The following is a 20,663-nucleotide window of genomic DNA, read 5'->3' on the forward strand; positions in this document are numbered from 1 at the left end:
ATCTAGATGGATTCATCAAAGAATTCTGCATCCAATTCCTTACTGATCTGGATGCTCCAAGCTTCCTCCTAGACAGGGTCCACCGCACCCCTAGACCTTGCAACATCTCTGCGGATAAACCCAGAGCTGTTTAAGCCAGGATCCACTTTTTCAACCACAAGGAGAAGATTCTAAGGGAACTAGCCAATAAGCCTTCAATGCCCAAGAAATTCCAATCCATCTCAGTGTTTCCTGACCTATCCCAATTTACGCTTCAGAGATGCAGATCCTTTGCCCCTTTTACGCAGGCCCTAAGACAACACAATGTAAAGTACCGCTGGGGATACCCAACCAAACTAATAGTCAACAGAAATGGAGCTCTGCACATGGTCTCTTCTGTTAACGATGGCATGGACCTTCTTAAAAAATGGGATCTAAAGAGACTCTCATCTAATCTGGGTGAGGTGACTCCTCCATTAACAATACTTCAAGTGTCAGCACCTGAATGGTCACCCCTCCCTCAGCGTTCTGCCACAGGATGGAATCCCGGAGATGCGGCTGCCCCCACTCAAAATCAAGCTTTGGATGAGGACACTTGAATTTCCAGTTGCCCATGTGTCATTCAGATGATTAAGAAGGAACTTTGATACATGGAGTACTGGTGCTAGGTAGCAATACCTAGATACTAGAAATGTTTAGTTTCATGTGCCCTCCTTTGTTCTAGGTCATCTCAATAATTCATTGATCTCTTTCTAGGTTGCAGCTGATGCCCCAATAGGCATAGGTATATATGGCACGCTTTGACACCTCCCACTTAATATCATACTGGTGAGACCCACTAGTCCGATTTACTAGTTAGCTGTCAAAACATATTTCTCTCCATGTAAACCTAGGAGCCCCTGAAGCAACCCTAAGGGTTCTTCTCAAAACAGTAGTTAATAAGATAGTTGCCCTCACATTGTCCCTGTACTCTAACTTATGTTCCTCTTCGTGCCCAAGCTGGAAGCTCCGAGATTTTCTATGGGCCAACCCCGACTTTCAACCTCTAATTCAGCGCTCTATCCGGGAGTTTCTGTCTCACAATATTGACTCTATCTCCTCTCATCAAACGATTTGTGCGGCCTTAAAGGCCTACATTCGAGGAGTTTGTATACACAAACAGGCCTCTCTTAAAAAATTAAAGGGAGTACCCCTGGGCCTCTTGATTGCTAGTCTTAGAACAAAGGAAAGGCTCAATAAGAATAGTCCAACCCCTGGGGTAGCTGCAGAAGTAGCGGCTCTTTGTAGCCAAATCAGGGATATAGAGACTACCCGGGTCCAGGACGCTGTGCTTAGATTTTAGAAACTCCTCTACTATCAGGGTAATAAGGCATCCACTATTCTGGCCCAAAAGTTGAGGGGACGATGTGCGAGCTCCCGCATTCTTGCCATTGATAGTGGAGGTCAGCAGATTACCTCCCCTAGGGACATTGGGGAAACATTTGCAACCTTTTATTCTAACTTGTACAATCTTCACAAAACTGAGCAAGATGATACCCTTCTCCATGACAAAATTCAGACATTCTTAGGGGGGTTGGGCTTGCCCACCCTGTCTCAGAAGGACATAGATTCACTCCTGGCTCTATTCTCGGTGCTTGAGATGAAGGGAGCGATCAGCCAGCTTCTAAATGGAAAGGCGCCGGGCCCGAATGGGTTCCCAGCCCTATTCTACAAGACCTTTAGACTTGACCTCTCGCCTTTGCTCCTTCAGGCTTTTGAGGAGGCCAGAGAAAAGGGCTCCTTTTGGAACAAACAACTAGAAGCAACGGTCCTTACGATCCCGAAACCCAATAAAGATCCTTCTCAGTGTGGCAACTACCGACCAATTTCACTCATTAATATCGACGTTAAACTCTACTCTAAACTGTGGGCCAACAGACTACGCCTTATTGTCCCCACTCTCCTTCACCCTGAACAAGTGGGGCTCACTACCTGTTAAACATTTTTACAGAGGCAGATAGACTGAAGGTTCCCATGTTGGCACTGTCCCTATACGCAGAAAAAGTGTTTGATAGGGTCAGATAGGAATACATTTTGGAGGCTCTACTTCAGTTCGGGTTCCCCAGAGTGGTGGTCCTGGCCATTCAAGCCCTATATGCTTCACCAAGCACCAGAGTCAGAGGCCTAGGTTTCTGCTCATCAACATTTCCCATCACAAATGGGACGAGACAGGGCTGTCCTCTCTCGCCCATAGTATTTGCCCTGGCAATTGAACCTTTGGCGCAGGCCATCAGGAACTCTGCCTTGGTTCAGGGTGTTCCCCTAAGTCGAAGGGGGGGTGAATTAGGGGGAGGAGGTGAAATTGCTCTATTTGCAGATGATATTAACCTTTTTCTGAAAACAAAAAACTGAACTGTAATTACACTACAGAGTGCTATTAATATCCAATATTTGTAAGAAAAAGGCTACTAGCTCTCTTCTGTACTAATCGCTTCTCCCTGCACATGCGATCTCAAACTGAATTTGCAAAGCAAAAGTGCAAGCAGTAAATTAGTGCTTTATATGGGGAACACGTGGCTGCTAAACATGTTATGAAAATCTACCTGTACAGTATTTATACAATGTTTAAAGTGTGAATTACTTTTACGTTTATTGTACTCACAATGTATTAGATGCACAAATAAACTTAGAATAAATGGGTCAATGTCAATAATACAAAGGAAAACAAAATTTATGCTTACCTGATAAATTTCTTTCTCTTGTGGTGTATCCAGTCCACGGGTTCATCCATTACTTGTGGGATATTCTCCTTCCCAACAGGAAGCTGCAAGAGGACACCCACAGCAGAGCTGTCTATATAGCTCCTCCCCTAACTGCCACCCCCAGTCATTCGACCGAAGACAAGCAAGAAAAAAGGAGAAACTATAGGGTGCAGTGTTGACTGTAGTTTAAAAATAAAAAACACCTGCCTTAAAGTGACAGGGCGGCCCGTGGACTGGATACACCACAAGAGAAAAAAATTTATCAGGTAAGCATAAATTTTGTTTTCTCTTGTAAGGTGTATCCAGTCCACGGGTTCATCCATTACTTGTGGGATACCAATACCAAAGCTTTAGGACACGGATGAAGGGAGGGAAAAGGAAGGAACCTAAACGGAAGGCACCCCTGCCTGCAAGACCTTTCTCCCAAAAATAGCCTCCGAGGAAGCAAAAGTATCAAATTTGTAGAATTTAGAAAAAGTATGAAGCGAAGACCAAGTCGCCGCCTTACAAATCTGTTCAACAGAGGCCTCATTTTTAAAAGCCCATGTGGAAGATACCGCTCTAGTGGAATGAGCTGTAATTATTTCAGGAGGCTGCAGGCCAGCAGTCTCATAAGCTAAACGGATTATGCTTCTCAGCCAAAAAGAAAGAGAAGATGCCGAAGCCTTTTGGCCTCTCCTCTGTCCAGAGTAGACAACCAACAATGCAGATGTTTGACGAAAATCCTTAGTAGCTTGTAAATAAAACTTTAACGCACGAACCACGTCAAGATTGTGTAATAGACGTTCCTTCTTTGAAGAAGGATTAGAACACAGTGACGGAACAACAATCTCCTGATTGATATTCTTATTAGATACCACCTTAGGAAGAAACCCAGGTTTGGTACGCAAGACTACCTTATCTGCATGGAAGATCAGATAAGGGGAATCACACTGTAAGGCAGATAACTCTGAAACTCTTCGAGCCGAAGAGATAGCTACCAAAAACAGAACTTTCCAAGATAAAAGCTTGATATCTATGGAATGCAGAGATTCAAATGGAACCCCTTGAAGAGCTTTAAGAACTAAATTTAAACTCCATGGCGGAGCAACAGGTTTAAACACAGGCTTGATTCTAACTCAAGCCTGACAAAACGCCTGAACGTCTGGAACATCTGCCAGACGCTTGTGCAGAAGAATAGACAGAGCAGAAATCTGTCCCTTTAAGGAACTAGCTGATAATCCCTTCTCCAGTCCTTCTTGGAGAAAGGATAATATCCTAGGAATCCTGACCTTACTCCATGAGTAACCCTTGGATTCACACCAATGAAGATATTTACACCATATCTTATGATAGATTTTCCTGGTGACAGGCTTTCGAGCCTGAATCAAGGTATCAATGACCGACTCGGAGAAACCACGTTTTGATAAAATCAAGCGTTCAATCTCCAAGCAGTCAGCCGCAGCGAAATTAGATTTGGATGTTTGAATGGGCCTTGGAGTAGAAGGTCCTGCCTCAGCGGCAGAGTCCATGGTGGAAAGGATGACATGTCCACCAGATCTGCATACCAAGTCCTGCGTGGCCACACAGGTGCTATCAAAATCACCGAAGCTCTCTCCTGCTTGATCTTGGCAATCAGACGAGGGAGGAGAGGAAATGGTGGGAACACATAAGCCAGGCTGAAGAACCAGGGCACTGCTAGAGCATCTATCAGCGCTGCCTGGGGATCCCTTGACCTGGACCCGTAACAAGGAAGCTTGGCGTTCTGGTTTGCCCCATAGTTGGATCAGCTGGGCAAATACCTCCGGATGGAGCTCCCACTGCCCCGGATGAAAAGTCTGCCGACTTAGAAAATCCACCTCCCAGTTCTCTACTCCTGGGATATGGATAGCTGACAGATGGCAAGAGTGAACCTCTGCCCATAGAATTATCTTTGAAACCTCCAACATTGCCAGGGGGCTTCTTGTTCCCCCCTGATGGTTGATATAGGCTACAGTCATGATATTGTCCGACTGAAATCTGATGAACCTGACCGCAGCTAGTTGAGGCCAAGCCTGAAGAGCACTGAATATCGCTCTCAGTTCCAGAATGTTTATCGGAAGGAGGGCTTCCTCCTGAGTCCACGAACCCTGAGCCTTCAGGGAGTTCCAGACTGTGCCCCAGCCCAGAAGGCTGGCATCTGTCGTCACTATAGTCCACTCTGGCCTGCGGAAACTCATTCCCCTGGACAGATGGACCCGAGATAACCACCAGAGAAGAGAATCTCTTGATCCAGATTTAGCAAAGGGGACAAATCTGTGTAGTCCCCATTCCACTGATTGAGCATGCAAAGTTGCAGTGGTCTGAGATGTAGACGGGCAAACGGAACTATGTCCATTGCCGCTACCATTAGGCCGATTACTTCCATACACTGAACCACTGACGGCCGAGAAGTGGAATGAAGAACACAGCAGGAAGTTAGAAGCTTTGATAACCTGACCTCTGTCAGAAAATTTTTAATTTCTACTGAATCTATCAGTGTTCCTAGGAAGGAAACTCTTGTGAGAGGGGAGAGAGAACTCTTTTCTTCGTTCACCTTCCACCGGTGAGACCTCAGAAAGGCCAGGACAATGTTCGTATGGGATTTGGCGATTTGAAAAGTCGACGCCTGTATCAGAATGTCGTCTAGGTAAGGAGCCACCGCTATGCCCCGTGACCTTAGAACCACCAGTAGAGACCCTAGAACCTTCGTAAAGATTCTTGGTGCCGTGGCTAGCCCTAAGGGAAGAGCCACAAACTGGTAATGCCTGTCTAAGAAGGCGAACCTGAGGAACTGATGATGATCTCTGTGAATCGGAATGTGGAGATAAGCATCCTTTAAGTCCATGGTAGTCATATATTGACCCTCCTGGATTATAGGGAGGATGGTTCGGATAGTCTCCATCTTGAAGGATGGGACTCTGAGAAATTTGTTTAGGATCTTGAGATCCAAGATTGGTCTGAAAGTTCCCTCTTTTTTGGGAACTATAAACAGATTTGAATAGAAGCCCTGCCCCTGTTCCTCCCTTGGAACTGGGTGGATCACTCCCATAACCAGTAGGTCTTGAACACAACGTAAGAATGCCTCTCTCTTTATCTGGTTTACAGATAATTGTGAGAGATGAAATCTCCCCTTTGGAGATGAAGCTTTGAAGTCCAGAAGATATCCCTGGGAAACAATCTCTAATGCCCAGGGATCCTGGACGTCTCTTGCCAAGCCTGGGCGGAGAGATAAAGTCTGCCCCCTACTAGATCTGGTCCTGGATCGGGGGCTACTCCTTCATGCTGTCTTAGAGGCGGCAGCAGGTTTTTTGGCCTGCTTCCCCTTGTTCCAAGCCTGGTTCGGTCTCCAGACTGGTTTAGACTGGGCAAAATTTCCCTCTTGTTTTGCATTAGAGGAAGTTGAAGCTGCGCCACTCTTGAAGTTTCGAAATGAATGAAAATTATTCTGTTTGGTCCTTAATTTATTGGACCTATTCTGAGGAAGGGCATGACCTTTTCCTCCAGTAATATCAGAAATGATCTCCTTCAGGCCCGGCCCGAATAGGGTCTGTCCTTTGAAGGGGATGTTAAGAAGCTTAGACTTTGAAGTAATATCTGCTGACCAGGACTTAAGCCATAGCGCCCTGTGCGCCAGAATGGCAAAACCTGAATTCTTAGCCGTTAGTTTGGTTAAAAGAAAAACGGCGTCAGAAATAAAGGAATTAGCTAACTTGAGAGCTTTAATCCTGTCTAAAATATCATCTAACGGGGTCTCCACCTGTAGAGCCTCCTCAAGAGACTCGAACCAAAAAGCCGCTGCAGCAGTAACTGGGGCAATGCATGCAAGAGGCTGGAGAATAAAACCTTGATGGATAAACATTTTCTTAAGGAGACTCTCCAATCTTTTATCCATAGGATCTAAGAAAGCACAACTGTCCTCGACGGGGATAGTTGTACGCTTAGCTAGGGTAGAGACTGCTCCCTCCACCTTAGGGACCGTCTGCCACGAGTCCCGTATGGCGGTATCTATGGGAAACATCTTTTTAAAAGCAGGAGGGGTAGAGAACGGTACACCTGGTCTATCCCATTCCTTAGTAATAATTTACGAAAACCTCTTAGGGACTGGAAAAACATCAGTGTAAACAGGCACTGCAAAGTATTTGTCCATTTTACACAATTTCTCTGGAACTACAATGGGGTCACAATCATCCAGAGTCGCTAAAACCTCCCTGAGCAATAAGCGGAGGTGTTCAAGCTTAAATTTAAAGGCTGTCATTTCAGAATTGGACTGAAGCAACGTCTTCCCTGAATCTGAAATCTCACCCTCAGATAGCAAATCCCTTGCCACGGCTTCGGAGCATTGTGAGGGTATATCGGACATAGCTACTAAAGTGTCAGAAAGCTCTGTATTTGTTCTAGCCCCAGAGCTGTCTCGCTTTCCTTGTAACCCTGGCAGTTTGGACAATACCTCTGTGAGAGTATGATTCATAACTGCGGCCATGTCTTGTAAGGTAAACACATTGGACACGCTAGATGTACTTGGCGTCACTTGAGCGGGAGTTATAGGTTCTGACACGTGGGGAGAGCTAGATGGCATAACCTCCCTTTTGTCAGTCTGAGAAACCTCTGGTGATAAATCTTTAAATGCCATAATGTGGTCTTTATAAGTTATAGAAATTTCAGTACATTTGGTACACATTCTAAGAGGGGGTTCCACAATGGCTTCTAAACATATTGAACAAGGAGTTTCCTCTATGTCAGACGTGTTTAACAGACTGGTAATGAGACCAGCAAGCTTGTAAAACACTTTAATTAATGTGAAACAGAAATTATATAAAAACGGTACTGTGCCTTTAAGAGAAAAAAACTAACACATAAACTGCAAAACAGTGTTAAAAAGTAGTAAACTCTTCGAAATGTTTACAGTGTGTATAAGGGACTAAAGCAGCATTGCACCCACTTGCAAATGGATGATTAACCCTTTAGGCCCCAAACCGGATTAGAAAAACGTTTAAAAACATTAATAAACAGTTAAACATCTTGCCACAGCTCTGCTGTGGCTCCTACCTGCCCTCAAATACGATTTAGGAAAGGAATAATCCCTCTATAGTGGTCCTCAGATGCCAGAGGACTCCTTTAGGGAAGCTGGATGTCTCAGTCTGAATAAGAACTGCGCATCTAGAGCACGAAAATAGGCCCCTCCCCCCATGCACTCGATGTCAGAGGGCCTTAAGAAAATACTCCTGGGAGTATCTGACTAGCCATGTGGAAACTAGGCCCCAAAAAAACGATTTATCACCCTCAGAGAAAAAACGTTTTTTCTATATAACATGTAAACGTTTTGTCACTAAGAAATATGAGTATTAACATGAATATTACCCTTTTTTGTAAGCATGAACCCAGTCGTTAAATCACTGCATCAGGCTTACCTCAATTATACAAGGCTCTGTCAGCATTTTCTAGATCTTATCATCTCTCTAGAAATAAATATACTGAACATACCTCAAAGCAGGTAATCTGCAAACCGTTCCCCCAACTGAAGTCTTTCCCATACTCTTCAGTTATGCGTGAGAACAGCAATGGACCTTAGTTACAAACCGCTAAGATCATCAACCTCCAGGCAGATTCTTCTTCTAATTTCTGCCTGAGAGTAAAACAGTACAACGCCGGTACCGTTTAAAAATAACAAACTTTTGATTGAAGGTAAAAACTACACTAAGTCACCACATATCTCTTGATACCTCCTATCTTGTCTAGAACTGCAAGAGAATGACTGGGGGTGGCAGTTAGGGGAGGAGCTATATAGACAGCTCTGCTGTGGGTGTCCTCTTGCAGCTTCCTGTTGGGAAGGAGAATATCCCACAAGTAATGGATGAACCCGTGGACTGGATACACCTTACAAGAGAAATCATGTTTTCTATGTAAGGAAAAATACTTTAAAAGGACAGTGAACTGAGATTTTTTTTTTCTCCCATGTGTTCCAATTATCTATTTCACTTGCTGTAGCGTATTAAAAAGTGTTTGCAAAGAGCTCCTTTATCTTTATATATTTGTTTATGTATATATATATAGAGAAAAGATAAGATATGTTCTCCATTCAAGCGCAGCCCATTTGATTGGGTTGTGGTTTCTATTAGCAGATGCATCTATTTCACATACAAAAATATACCTAAATAAATATACCTAAAGATATAACAAGTCACGAGAAACCAATTAGTACACTGTCCCTATAAGAAAGACACAACCACTTTAAATCAAACTCGTTAGATTCTGTATGCCACAAAAACAATTGTGTAAATCAACAGTAAATTATGGGAGAGATTGGCTGCTGTATATCTTCACTGCTCATAGTTTCCTCTCACTTTTTGTGCATGTGGCTGCACTTTCTTTGCAGTTAATAATGCAGGTGTTGGGCTGATTGGACCAATTGAGAGCCAGTCCATCGAGGATATGCAAGGGGTCTTTGACACCAACTTCTTTGGCGTGGTGAGGATGATCAAAGAGATTCTGCCTGATATGAAAAAGAGAAAATCTGGCCATATTGTTGTTATCAGCAGTGTGATGGGACTTCAAGGTCTGTACATATGTGACTCTTTGTAAATACATGTAGACTAGATGTTGGATATTTCTGAGCCCTCTGAAACAACCTGCCAGTCATTTAACACAATATAAAACACTAAGGGCTAGATTACAAGTGGAGCGCTAAATTATTGCTCACCCGCAAATGGGCAAATCTGCCCGTTTGCAGGCGCGCAATACTTTACCAGCCATTACAAGTGGCTGGTTATTGCTATCGCAAGCTTGCGGTGGCAATTAGCGCTTAGAAAATTAACCATAGAAAGAAATTGCAGTATTCTTTAGCGTTAACTGGACTAGTAACTTTTTTCTTTTGTCCCCTGACTGAAAACTGTAGTGATACTTGGATGGCTGGTGATTTAGGGTCCAACTGTATTGTGCTAGGAGATTAATCACAATCCTTAAGAAAAAATATTTTTTATCTACAAAAATACCCATAGGCCTTAATGGTCAATTTCTGTTGATATTTATTTGAGTGTGATCGACTCCTTTGCCGTCTTGTCTCTTGTTACTCAAAAACCGATCTGCTTTTGTTTCCAGGAATCATGTTTAATGATTTATACGCTGCCTCCAAGTTTGCTGTTGAAGGATTCTGTGAGAGTTTGGTTTTCCAGACCCTCAAATTCAACATTTTGTAAGTCTAACAGTGTAATTCTGGGTCTAACTGAAGGGTTGATGCAAATTGTCAGGACAGGTTCAGCACAATCTGAAATAAATATTCTGACACATACTTCTTGTGCTTCCTTTATCAAATCCATTAAAGGGACAGTCAAGTCTAAAAAAAACTTTCATTTTTCAAATAGGGCATGTCATTTTAAACAACTTTCCAATTTACTTTTATCAACAATTTTGCTTTGTTCTCTTGGTATTCTAGTTGAAAGCAAACCTAGGAAGGCACATATGAAGGCCGCCTCTATTTTATTTACTTTTCACAGCAGGGGAGAGCTAGCTCTTGTAGTCCATATAGATAGCATTGTGATCACGCCTGTGGCTAGTGGAAGACACTGCACTAATTGGCTAAAATGCAAGTCAATAGATAATAACTAAAAGTCATGTGATTAGGGGCGGTCAGAAGATGCTTAGATACAAGTTAGTCACAGAAGTAAAAAGTGTATTAATATAACAGTGTTGGTTTTGCAAAACTGGGGAATGGGTAATAAAGGGTAATTTACCTTATGTACATGGAAACCTAAAGTAGTAAAAATCTTTTTAGCAAAACGAATGATAAACTTATATTAGCTAAATTGGTTTTGCTCACACAAACACAATCATTTTTCAGATGCTAACAAAGATGGATGAAAAGCTTCATATTAGCAGAGATGATACTGAAAAGCTATTTATAAAGTGGTGTGAGATGTAATGGATCTACATGTGATGTCCTAAATGAAAACAAAATGACTGATCAGCAAGAAGTTCCTGTCCTATATGTATATGAGAGCCCATGAAGATAGATTCCAGTAAAACAGATTATGAAGCTGTCAAACAGGAAATGGGGGGGGGGGGGGGGGTAGAGGTGCCTAGACTCTAAACATAAATATGTTTACAGATCTTTCTTAATAAATGTGTTAGTTTAAAGGGACCTAACACCCCGAACATGTATTTTAATGATACCGATAGAACAACATTTTTTTACAGCTTTCCAATTTACTTCTAGTAATAAATGTTTCATTTTCTTGGTGTACTTTGTTGAAGGAGCAAAATGTACTACTGGGAGCTAGCTGAACACAGAAGGTGAGCCAGTGGCAATAGGCATATATGTGCAGCCACCAATCACCAGCTAGCTCGCAGTAGTGAATTGCTGCTCCTGAGCCTACCTAGGAAAGGAAAACAAGAGAATTAAGCAAATTAGATAATAGACGTAAATTTGAACGTTGTTTAAAATTGTATGCACTATCTGAAACATGAAAGAAAACATTTGTGCAACAATGTTGTATATTAGTAAGAGCAGCACTATTTCCTGTCATGTAGTGCTTCAGGCAAGTGCACGCTATCTCTTCAACAAATAACATGAGAATGAAGCAAATTTGATAAAAGAAGTAAATTGGAAACTTTTTTAAAATTGTAATCTCTATCTTAATAATGAAAGAAACATTTATTTTTTGTGTCCCTTTAAGTAATGTATTTGCATAATTTACTATATGAATGTTGTCATTTAAAAAAAGTATATAGGTGGTTTATTACTGTCCATACCCATGTGCACGTAACCCAAAATGCAGAATTTCATTAACAATTAAAACATTAAAAACTAACCGCAGAAGGTAAAATAGATGCATCAGCAATGCATTAATAAGTATTCAATCCATCAATGACAAAGTTAAAGGGACATGAAACCCAAAACATTTCTTTCATGATTTAGGTAGAACAAACAATTTTAACCCCTTAACGACAAAGGACTTATCAGGTACGTCATGCAAAAACTGTCAGTTAGTGACAATGGACGTACCTGGTAAGTCCTTTGTCTAACTGAGTGCTGGAAGCGATTGCGATCGCTTCCAGAAGCTCTCAGGGTATTGCAGTGATGCCTCGATATTGAGGCATCCTGCAATACCCTTTTACAAGCATCCGATGCAGAGAGAGACACTCTGTGGCCCTCTCTGCACCGGTAGCGATGGGGCCGTTTGTTGGTGGGTGGAAGCTTAGCAGGGAGGTGGGTGGGTGAGCGGCCCATCGCTACCCGGCATACGGTTCCTGTAAGTGCAATGTGCACGCCGGGTTCCCGGGAGCGTTCAGGGGGGGGGGGGGGGGGTGCGTGTGCAGCAACCACTCCCAATGATCCCTGAATTGAGAGGGAGTGGGGGGAAAAAACATTATGGGAGTGGGTAAAAGCTATCAGCTGAATAAATATTTTTTTTTAAAAAACACCTTTTATTTTAGTACTGGCAGACTATCTTCCAGTACTTAAGATGGCGGGGATAATTGTGGGGTGGGGGAGGGAAGAGAGCTGTTTGGGAGGGATCAGGGGGTGGGATGTGTCAGGTGGGAGGCTGATCTCTACACTAAAGCTAAAATTAACCCTGCAAGCTCCATACAAGCTACCTAATTAACCCCTTCACTGCTGGGCATAATACAAGTGTGGTGCGCAGCGGCATTTAGCGGCCTTCTAATTGCCAAAAAGCAACGCCAAAGCCATATATGTCTGCTATTTTTGAACAAAGGGGATCCCAGAGAAGCATTTACAATCATTTGTGCCATAATTGCGCAAGCTGTTTGTAAATAATTTCAGTGAGAAACCTAAAGTTTGTGAAAAAATTAGTAAAAAAGTAAAAACAATGTTTTATTTGATCGCTTTTGGCGGTGAGATGGTGTCATGAAATATACCAAAATAGGCCTAGATCAATACTTTGGGTTGTCTACTACACTACACTAAAGCTAAAATTAACCCTACAAGCTCCCTAATTAACTCCTTCACTGCTGGGCATAATACACAAGTGGTGCGCAACGGCATTTAGCAGCCTTCTAATTACCAAAAAGCAACGCCAAAGCCATATAAGTCTGCTACTTCTGAACAAAGGGGATCCCAGAGAAGCATTTACAACAATTACAATTTGTGCCATTATTGCACAAGCTGTTTGTAAATAATTTCAGTGAGAAACCTAAAACTGTGAGAAATGTAATGTCTTTTTTCATTTGCTCGCATTTGGCGGTGAAATGGTGTCATGAAATATACCAAAATGGGCCTAGATCAATACTTAAGATTGTCCACTACACTAAAGCTAAAATTAACCCTACAAGCTCCCTAATTAACCCCTTCACTGCTGGGCATAATACATGTGTGGTGCGTAGTGGCATTTAGCGGCCTTCTAATTACCAAAAAGCAACCCCAAAGCCATATATGTCTGCTATTTCTGAACAAAGGGGATCACAGAGAAACATTTACAACCATTTGTGCTATAATTGCATAAGCTGTTTGTAAATCATTTCAGTGAGAAACCTAAAGTTTGTGACAAATTTGTGAAAAAGTGAACGATTTTTTTTATTTGATCACATTTGGCTGTGAAATGGTGGCATTAAATATACCAAAATGGGCCTAGATCAATACTTTGAGATGTCTTCTAAAAAAAAATATATACATGTCAAGGAATATTCAGGAAATCCTGACAGATATCAGTGTTCCAATAATAAAAAAAGAATTACACCTAATCTTATAGCCCTATCAAAATAAAAAAGCCCACCCAAAATAAAAAAAATCCCCTAGCCTACAAAAAACTACCAATGGCCCTCACAAGGGCCTTTTGTGGGGCATTGCAAAATAAAAAACCTAAATCTAAAAAAACCTAAACTACCCATTGCCCTGAAAACGGCATTTGTATGGGCATTGCCCTTAAAAGGGCATTTAGCTCTTTTGCTGCCCAAACCCTAATCTAAATAAATAAAACGACCCAAAAAATCATTAAAAAAACCTAACACTAACCCCCGACGATCCACTTACAGTTTTTGAAGTCCTGCTTGAACGATCTTCATCCCGGCGGAGAAAGCCTCATCCAGGCGGCGAGAAGTCTTCACCCAGACGGCCTCTTCAATCTTCATCCCGGCGGCGAAGTCCTCATCCAAGCGGCAAGAAGTCTTCATCCTGATGGCATCTTCTATCTTGATCCCGGCGGCGCGGATCGGGTCAATCCTGAAAACATCTGGCGCGGAGCAGCATCCTCATATGGTCGCCGCCGTACACTGAATCTTCAATGCAAAATACGCGATTCAAGATGGAGTCCCTTGCATTCCTATTGGCTGAAAGATTTGAATTAGCCAATAGGATTTAGAGCTGCTAAAATCCTATTGGCTGTTCAAATCAGCCAATAGGATTTAAGCAGCTCTAATTCTATTGGATAATGAATCAGCCAATAGAATGAGAGCTGCTTAAATCCTATTGGCTTTCAAACACCTACCCCTAAACCTAACCCTAACTTCCCCTAACTTTAACATAATTAAAAAAGATCTAAATTAAATTTACAATTATTAACTAAATACTACCTATTTAAAACTAAATACATACTTATCTGTAAAATATAACCTAAACTAGCTACAATATAACTAATATCATAGGTAACTTATTTCATAGGTAAGTTTGTATTTATTTTAACTAGGTAGACTAATTAGTAAATAGTTATTATTAATAGTTTTTTGTTTGTAATGGAATGTTTTTTTATTTTTTGTAATGGTATTTTTTTTTTATTTTTTGTAATTTTAGGTTTTAGTGTAAGGTAGCTTAGGTTTTATTTCACAGGTAATTTTGTATTTATTTTAACTAGGTAGTAATTAAATAGTTAATAACTATTTACTAACTAGTCTACCTAGTTAAAATAAATACAAACTTACCTATCAAAATGAAAATAAAACCTAAGTTAGCTACAATATAACTATTAGTTATATTGTAGCTAGCTTGGGTTTTATTTTACAGGTATGTATTTAGTTTTAAATAGGTAGTATTTAGTTAATAATTGTAAATTTAATTTAGATCTATTTTAATTATGTTAAAGTTAGGGGGTGTTAGGGTTAGGTTTAGGGGTTAATAGTTTAATTTAGGTTGTTGCGATGTGGAGGGCTGGCGGTTTAGAGGTTAATAGGTTTATTTAGTGGTAGTGATGTGGGAGGCCAGAAGTTTAGGGGTTAATAACTTTATTTAGTTGCAGGGGTGTTGGGGAGCGGCGGAATAGGGGTTAATAACTTTAATATAGTGGTGGCGATGTTGGGGGCGGCGGCAAAGGTATTAATAACTTTAGTGAAAAAGTTATGGAGATTAGGCGCTTAATCTGCAAAAGGGATAAAGGTGTGTATGGAATTCGTTAGCTAAATATGTAGAAAAAACTGGACCTTGGACAGAATAAGTGAAAAATTCTTCTACAATTTATTTTCAAAATAAAAACATGATAATACCGAGATAAAATAAATCACAATCCCTAAGTGTTGCAACACTATATCGATCAATTCATAAAATTTCTAAAATTCAGATATACATTTGTTTCATACACAAATAAAAGGATTTATCTGCTCTTTTGTATCCTTTGTTCAAAGATTTTAGATAGAATGTATTCTTTTATTTCAACACAATTAATAATATTTGTCTCTATTTGATATTTTATATCTATATTCCATCAACTTTAAAATTACAAATATGTAGCAAAAACTAACAATTAGTTAAAAAAATTTAAATGCAAGACTGATTATAAATGGTGTCCCCACAATGGCTGTTTACTTATATTGGTTGTAATTTTGTGTATCTAAAAAGTTCATCAAAGCATTTGTAATTTGCAGATTAAGCGCCTAATCTCCATAACTTTTTCACTTTATACACCTTTCTATCTGGGAAGTAGATAGTAGGAGAATAAGGCAAGGGATATTAACTCTTAAGCGCTAGTTTATTTAACCCCCTTTTTTTGCTATTAATAACTTTAGTATAGTGGTGGCGATATCAGGAGCGGTAGATTAGGGGTCAATGCCTTTATTTAGGTGGCGGCGATATTGGGAGCGGCAGATTATGGGTTAATAACTGTAGGCAGGCGTCAGCGATGTCGGGGGCAGATTAGGGGTGTTTAGACGTATGTTAGGGTGTTAGGTTTAAACTTTATTTTCTTTTTCCCCATAGACATCAATAGGGGTTCGTTACTGAGCTTTTCTTTCCGCGATCGCAGGTGTTAGACTTTTATTCTAATCCGCTCTCCCCATTGATGTCTATGGGGAAAGCATGCACGAGCACGTCAAAACAGTGCTTGTTTTTTGTGCATTATAGCTTAAAATCACCATATCGCACACACAAGGCGGGTTTTGAAAAACTTGTAATGGCAACGCTATAGGGGATTAAATAACGCAACTTTTGTTGGGTTAGTTAATTTCCCTATAGCACTCAAAACTCATAATCTAGTTGTATGACTTTACTGTCCCTTTAAACCAGATCAGTACAGCTTGTTTGCAGAAAAGTAAATCAATGTACTGTATTATACTAGGACTACTTGAGTACATCACCATGAAGTACAAGTATCATGTATGTCGTGTGTATTTTAGCTTAACACTGATTGAGCCTGGTCCTGTGGTGACAGAGTTTGAGCTGAAAGTTTATGAGGATGCGCTCAATGGAAATTACTCTTCAATAGATCGTGAAACAGCAGATATCTTCACTAACTACTATTTGAAGAACTATAAAGCTGTATTTTCCAGTCTGGGACAGACACCTGAAGATATTGCAGAGGTGAGAATAATTGTGGACAATTAGAACTAGCTTTTATATCATTTGTGCACTAATTTAAAGGGACATAATACTCATATGCTAAATCACTTAAAACTGATGCAGTATAACTGTAAAAAGCTGACAGGAAAATATCATCTGAGCATCTCTATGTAAAAAAGGAAGAAATGTTACCTCAAAATTTCCTCAGCTCTGTTGCTCAGCTGCAGGTAAAAAAAAAAGAAAAAAGGAAGAAATGAACTGCAGCCAATCAGCATCAGCAGTGCTAAGGTCATGAACTCTTTTACTGTGATCTCATGAGATTTCACTTAACTCTCATGAGATTTCATAGTAAACTTCCTTAAATTGAATAGGGAAATAAGATGAGTGTTCACGTAAGCTCACTCCCTTAGCTGTCCCGGGACAGACATACTGATTGGCTGCTTAGAAGTCCTTTACAATGGGATGTGGCTACTGAGGAATTTTTGAGGTAAAATATCATTCTCTTTTACATAGAGATGTTCAGGTGATATTTTCTAGTCAGCTTTTTACAGCTATGCTGCATCACTTTCAAGTGTTTAAACATTTGGGTATCATAGCCCTTTAAGTAATACCTGTGTAGTATGTAGCTAGTTCATTCAATGCTGCAGCATACTTAGACAAGAGAATTGAGATACAGAGCCAACTATTGTTATCTGACAAAAAACAACGTTTGAGTCAAGCATGTCCTGGATGCTATAAGTGTAGTAACTGTAATTGGATGTTTGCAAGCTGATATTTCTTACATCCACACCATAAAAAAAAATATTTTTTAGCATAGGGTACTAAACCATTCATGGTTTACATGTTGCACTGTCCGTGTAGTTTGTTTGTGTAGTTTGTTTTATGTAGGAAAAACCTGTGACAATTTAAAGATTAGGATGGCAAACACAGGAGTGCAATAAAGGAGGGGTATCAGAACAACCAGTATCCCAACATTTTGTGCAAACAAACTGGTCACAATGTTTCTATTATTATTAATGATCACGTTTCCCCTCAGCATGGAGATAGAACACGGATGTTACTGCAGAAGTAGGCAAGAAGGATCTCCTTGCTTGACTTTTTTGTTATGAGTCATAAAACAAAGCTTGATTGCCATTGATTTCTTCAACCCCCTTAACAACACAAAATACCCTCCACGTCATGTGTCATTAAGGAGTTTTTTCCCAGTAAGAGCACTGGTCTCCCAGTGGCAAAATGCGCTATTACTGCTTACCTCACTTAAAGGGACATGAAACCCAAAATTTTTCTTTCATGATTTAGGTAGAACATACATTTTTTTTTTATTGTTCTTTATTGAGCAATTAAGACATACATATAACATTCAATATCTTCATACATCATATAAAAAAACAAAAAAACCTTGTTGATATTATCAAGATGCCTGTTCTTGGTCAAACGTTTTTAAATTATACAAATCAGGATGAATAATATACATAGAAAAAACAGAAGTTTGGTATCAACATTTATGCAAAGAAAATACAATTTTAAACAACTTTCCAGTTTACTTCTATTGTCAAATTTGTTTCATTCTCTTGGTATCATTTGTTTAAGGAGCAACAATGTACTACTGGTTTCTAACTTAACACATGGGTGAGCCAAAGACAATCTGTATATATATATATATGCTGCCACCAATCAGCAGCTAGAACCTAGGTTTTTTGCTGCTTCTGATCTTACCTTGATAAACCTTTCAGCAAAGGATAACATGAGAAGGAAGCAAATTAAATAATAGAAGTACATTGGAAAGTTGTTTAGAATTATATGCTCTGTCTAAATCATGAATGTCTAATTAAAACTTTACTGTCTCTTTAAAGTGATTGTCAATTTTCATGGATTTGAAAACATATTCCTGTATGCAATCCTTATATTAACCTAACCGCCACTATAATTTTTTTATAAAATTAATACTATGTTGTTTATTTTTTATTTGAAATATGCACGATTCACTGTACCTGCTCCTCCCACCGTTTACTTCCTTATTTTTAGCCATATCACTTATACAGCGGTCCCACCCGCTGCTTACGTCTTGTCAATGCGCGCTCCCGTTTTCATTTGCCATTGCGCATGCGTGAAATGCTGTCAAAATTCGTGTTAATAATAATAATTACAATTTATTTTCGGAATTCAAACACTATTGGTTTGCAAACTAAGCTGTCATTAAAAAATACGGAGCCCTTATAATGATGTACTTACCGAGCGGTACAGTAATTCAGAAATGACAGGGCTCCGTAAATGAAAACTATTGCGCATGCGCGAATTGTGCACGAGCGTAAAAGGAAATCGTCTGAACATGATTACAATGCAGGTGCAAAAAGGAGTAGTTACGTCATTGTAAGGGGTGGGTCCCCCTGTGGTTAGAGCATTGATTGGTTAGTAAGACGTCAATCAGAATGACCAGAAGTAGGCGCGCGTGCCGGGTGGAGGATAAAAATAACGGGAGCCAACGATAAAATTAAAAAAAAGGAGGTATATAACAAGAATATGGAAAATCGATGAATGAAACTACTATTTATTTTTAATACACAATAAGGGTAACGTTTGTCAGGATGCACACTTTACATTCACTTTAAGTAGGCATTCGGCTATAGTGCTATAAGTCAACTGTCGTTAACGTCTCATTAGTCTTTGTGAATACATAAATTTGTATGAATTTGTGTGAATATATCAGTTATGTTTTATAGTATTGTATACACAAACTTTCTTTTCCTGCTTTTAGGTAGATATGTAGATTTCATGCCATCCAGTTAATTGTGATACATTGCCTTAATATCACCTAGATTACGAGTTTTGCGTTAGAGGCTGTGCGGTGCTAACGAGCAGTTTATGCTCACCGCTCACTTACAGACAGCGCTCGTATTACGGGTTTTTAGAAACCCGGCGTTAACTGCAAAAAAATGAGCGAAAAGCAAAATTTAGCTCCACATCTCACCTCAATACCAGCGCTGCTTACGTTAGTGGTGAGCTGGCTAAACGTGCTCGTGCACGATTTCCCCATAGGAATCAATGGGGGAGAGCCGGCTGAAAAAACCTAACACCTGCAAAAAAGCAGCGTAAAGCTCCTAACGCAGCCCCATTGATTCCTATGGGGAAATAAAAGTTATGTCTACACCTAACACCCTAACATGAACCTCGAGTCTAAACACCCCTAATCTTACACTAATTAACCCCTAATCTGCCGCCTCCGACATCGCCGACACCTACATTATATTAGCAACCCCTAATCTTCCGCTCCGGACACCGCTGCCACCTACATTATACTTATGAACCCCTATACTGCTGCCCCCAACATCGCCGAACGATACATTATATTTATTAACCCCTAATCTGCCGCCCCCAATGTCGCCGCAACCTAACTACATTTATTAACCCCTAATCTGCCGCCCACAACGTCGCCACCACTATAATAAAGTTCTTAACCCCTAAACCTAAGTCTAACCCTAACCCCCCTAACTTAAATATAATTTAAATAAATCTAAATAAAACTACTACAATTAACTAAATAATTCCTATTTAAAACTAACTTACCTATAAAATAAACCCTAAGCTAGCTACAATATAACTAATAGTTACATTGTAGCTAGCTTAGGGTTTATTTTTATTTTACTGGCAAGTTTGTATTTGTTTTAACTAGGTACAATAGTTATTAAATAGTTATTAACTATTTAATAACTATCTAGGTAAAATAAATACAAAAGTACCTGTAAAATAAAACCTAACCTAAGTTACAATTACACCTAACACTTCACTATAATTAAATTAATTACCTAAATTAAATACAATTAATTACAATTAAATAAAATTATCTAAAGTACAAAAAAAAAAAAACACTAAATTACAGAAAATAATAAACAAATTACAAGATTTTTAAACTACTTACACCTAATCTAAACCCCCTAACAAAATAAAAAAGCCCCCCCAAAATAAAAAAAAAACCCTACCCTACACTAAATTACAAATAGCCCTTAAAAGGGCCTTTTGCAGGGCATTGCTCCAAAGTAATCAGCTCTTTTGCCTGAAAAAAAAATTACAATCCCCCCCAACACTAAAACCCACCACCCACACAACCAACCCTACTCTAAAACCCACCCAATCCCCCCTTAAAAAAACTAACACTAACCCCTTGAAGATCACCTTACCGCGAGACGTCTTCACCCAACCGGGCAGAAGTGGTCCTCCAGACGGGCAGAAGT

At 40.0% G+C, this 20,663-nt stretch overlaps 1 protein-coding gene across 1 annotated transcript in view; it reads left to right on the plus strand.

The window, feature by feature from the left end:
- The window catches only part of LOC128641367 (retinol dehydrogenase 8-like), a 101,499-nt gene that overhangs the window by 65,955 nt on the left and 14,881 nt on the right, over positions 1-20,663 (plus strand). Inside the window, exons 3-5 of the mRNA XM_053693995.1 lie at positions 9,094-9,273; positions 9,816-9,909; positions 16,272-16,455. Coding sequence (XP_053549970.1) covers positions 9,094-9,273; positions 9,816-9,909; positions 16,272-16,455 — 458 coding nt within the window. The remainder of the gene's footprint in view (positions 1-9,093; positions 9,274-9,815; positions 9,910-16,271; positions 16,456-20,663) is intronic.

This window comes from Bombina bombina, chromosome 1, assembly GCF_027579735.1.
Source record: "Bombina bombina isolate aBomBom1 chromosome 1, aBomBom1.pri, whole genome shotgun sequence".
NCBI lineage: Eukaryota > Metazoa > Chordata > Amphibia > Anura > Bombinatoridae > Bombina > Bombina bombina.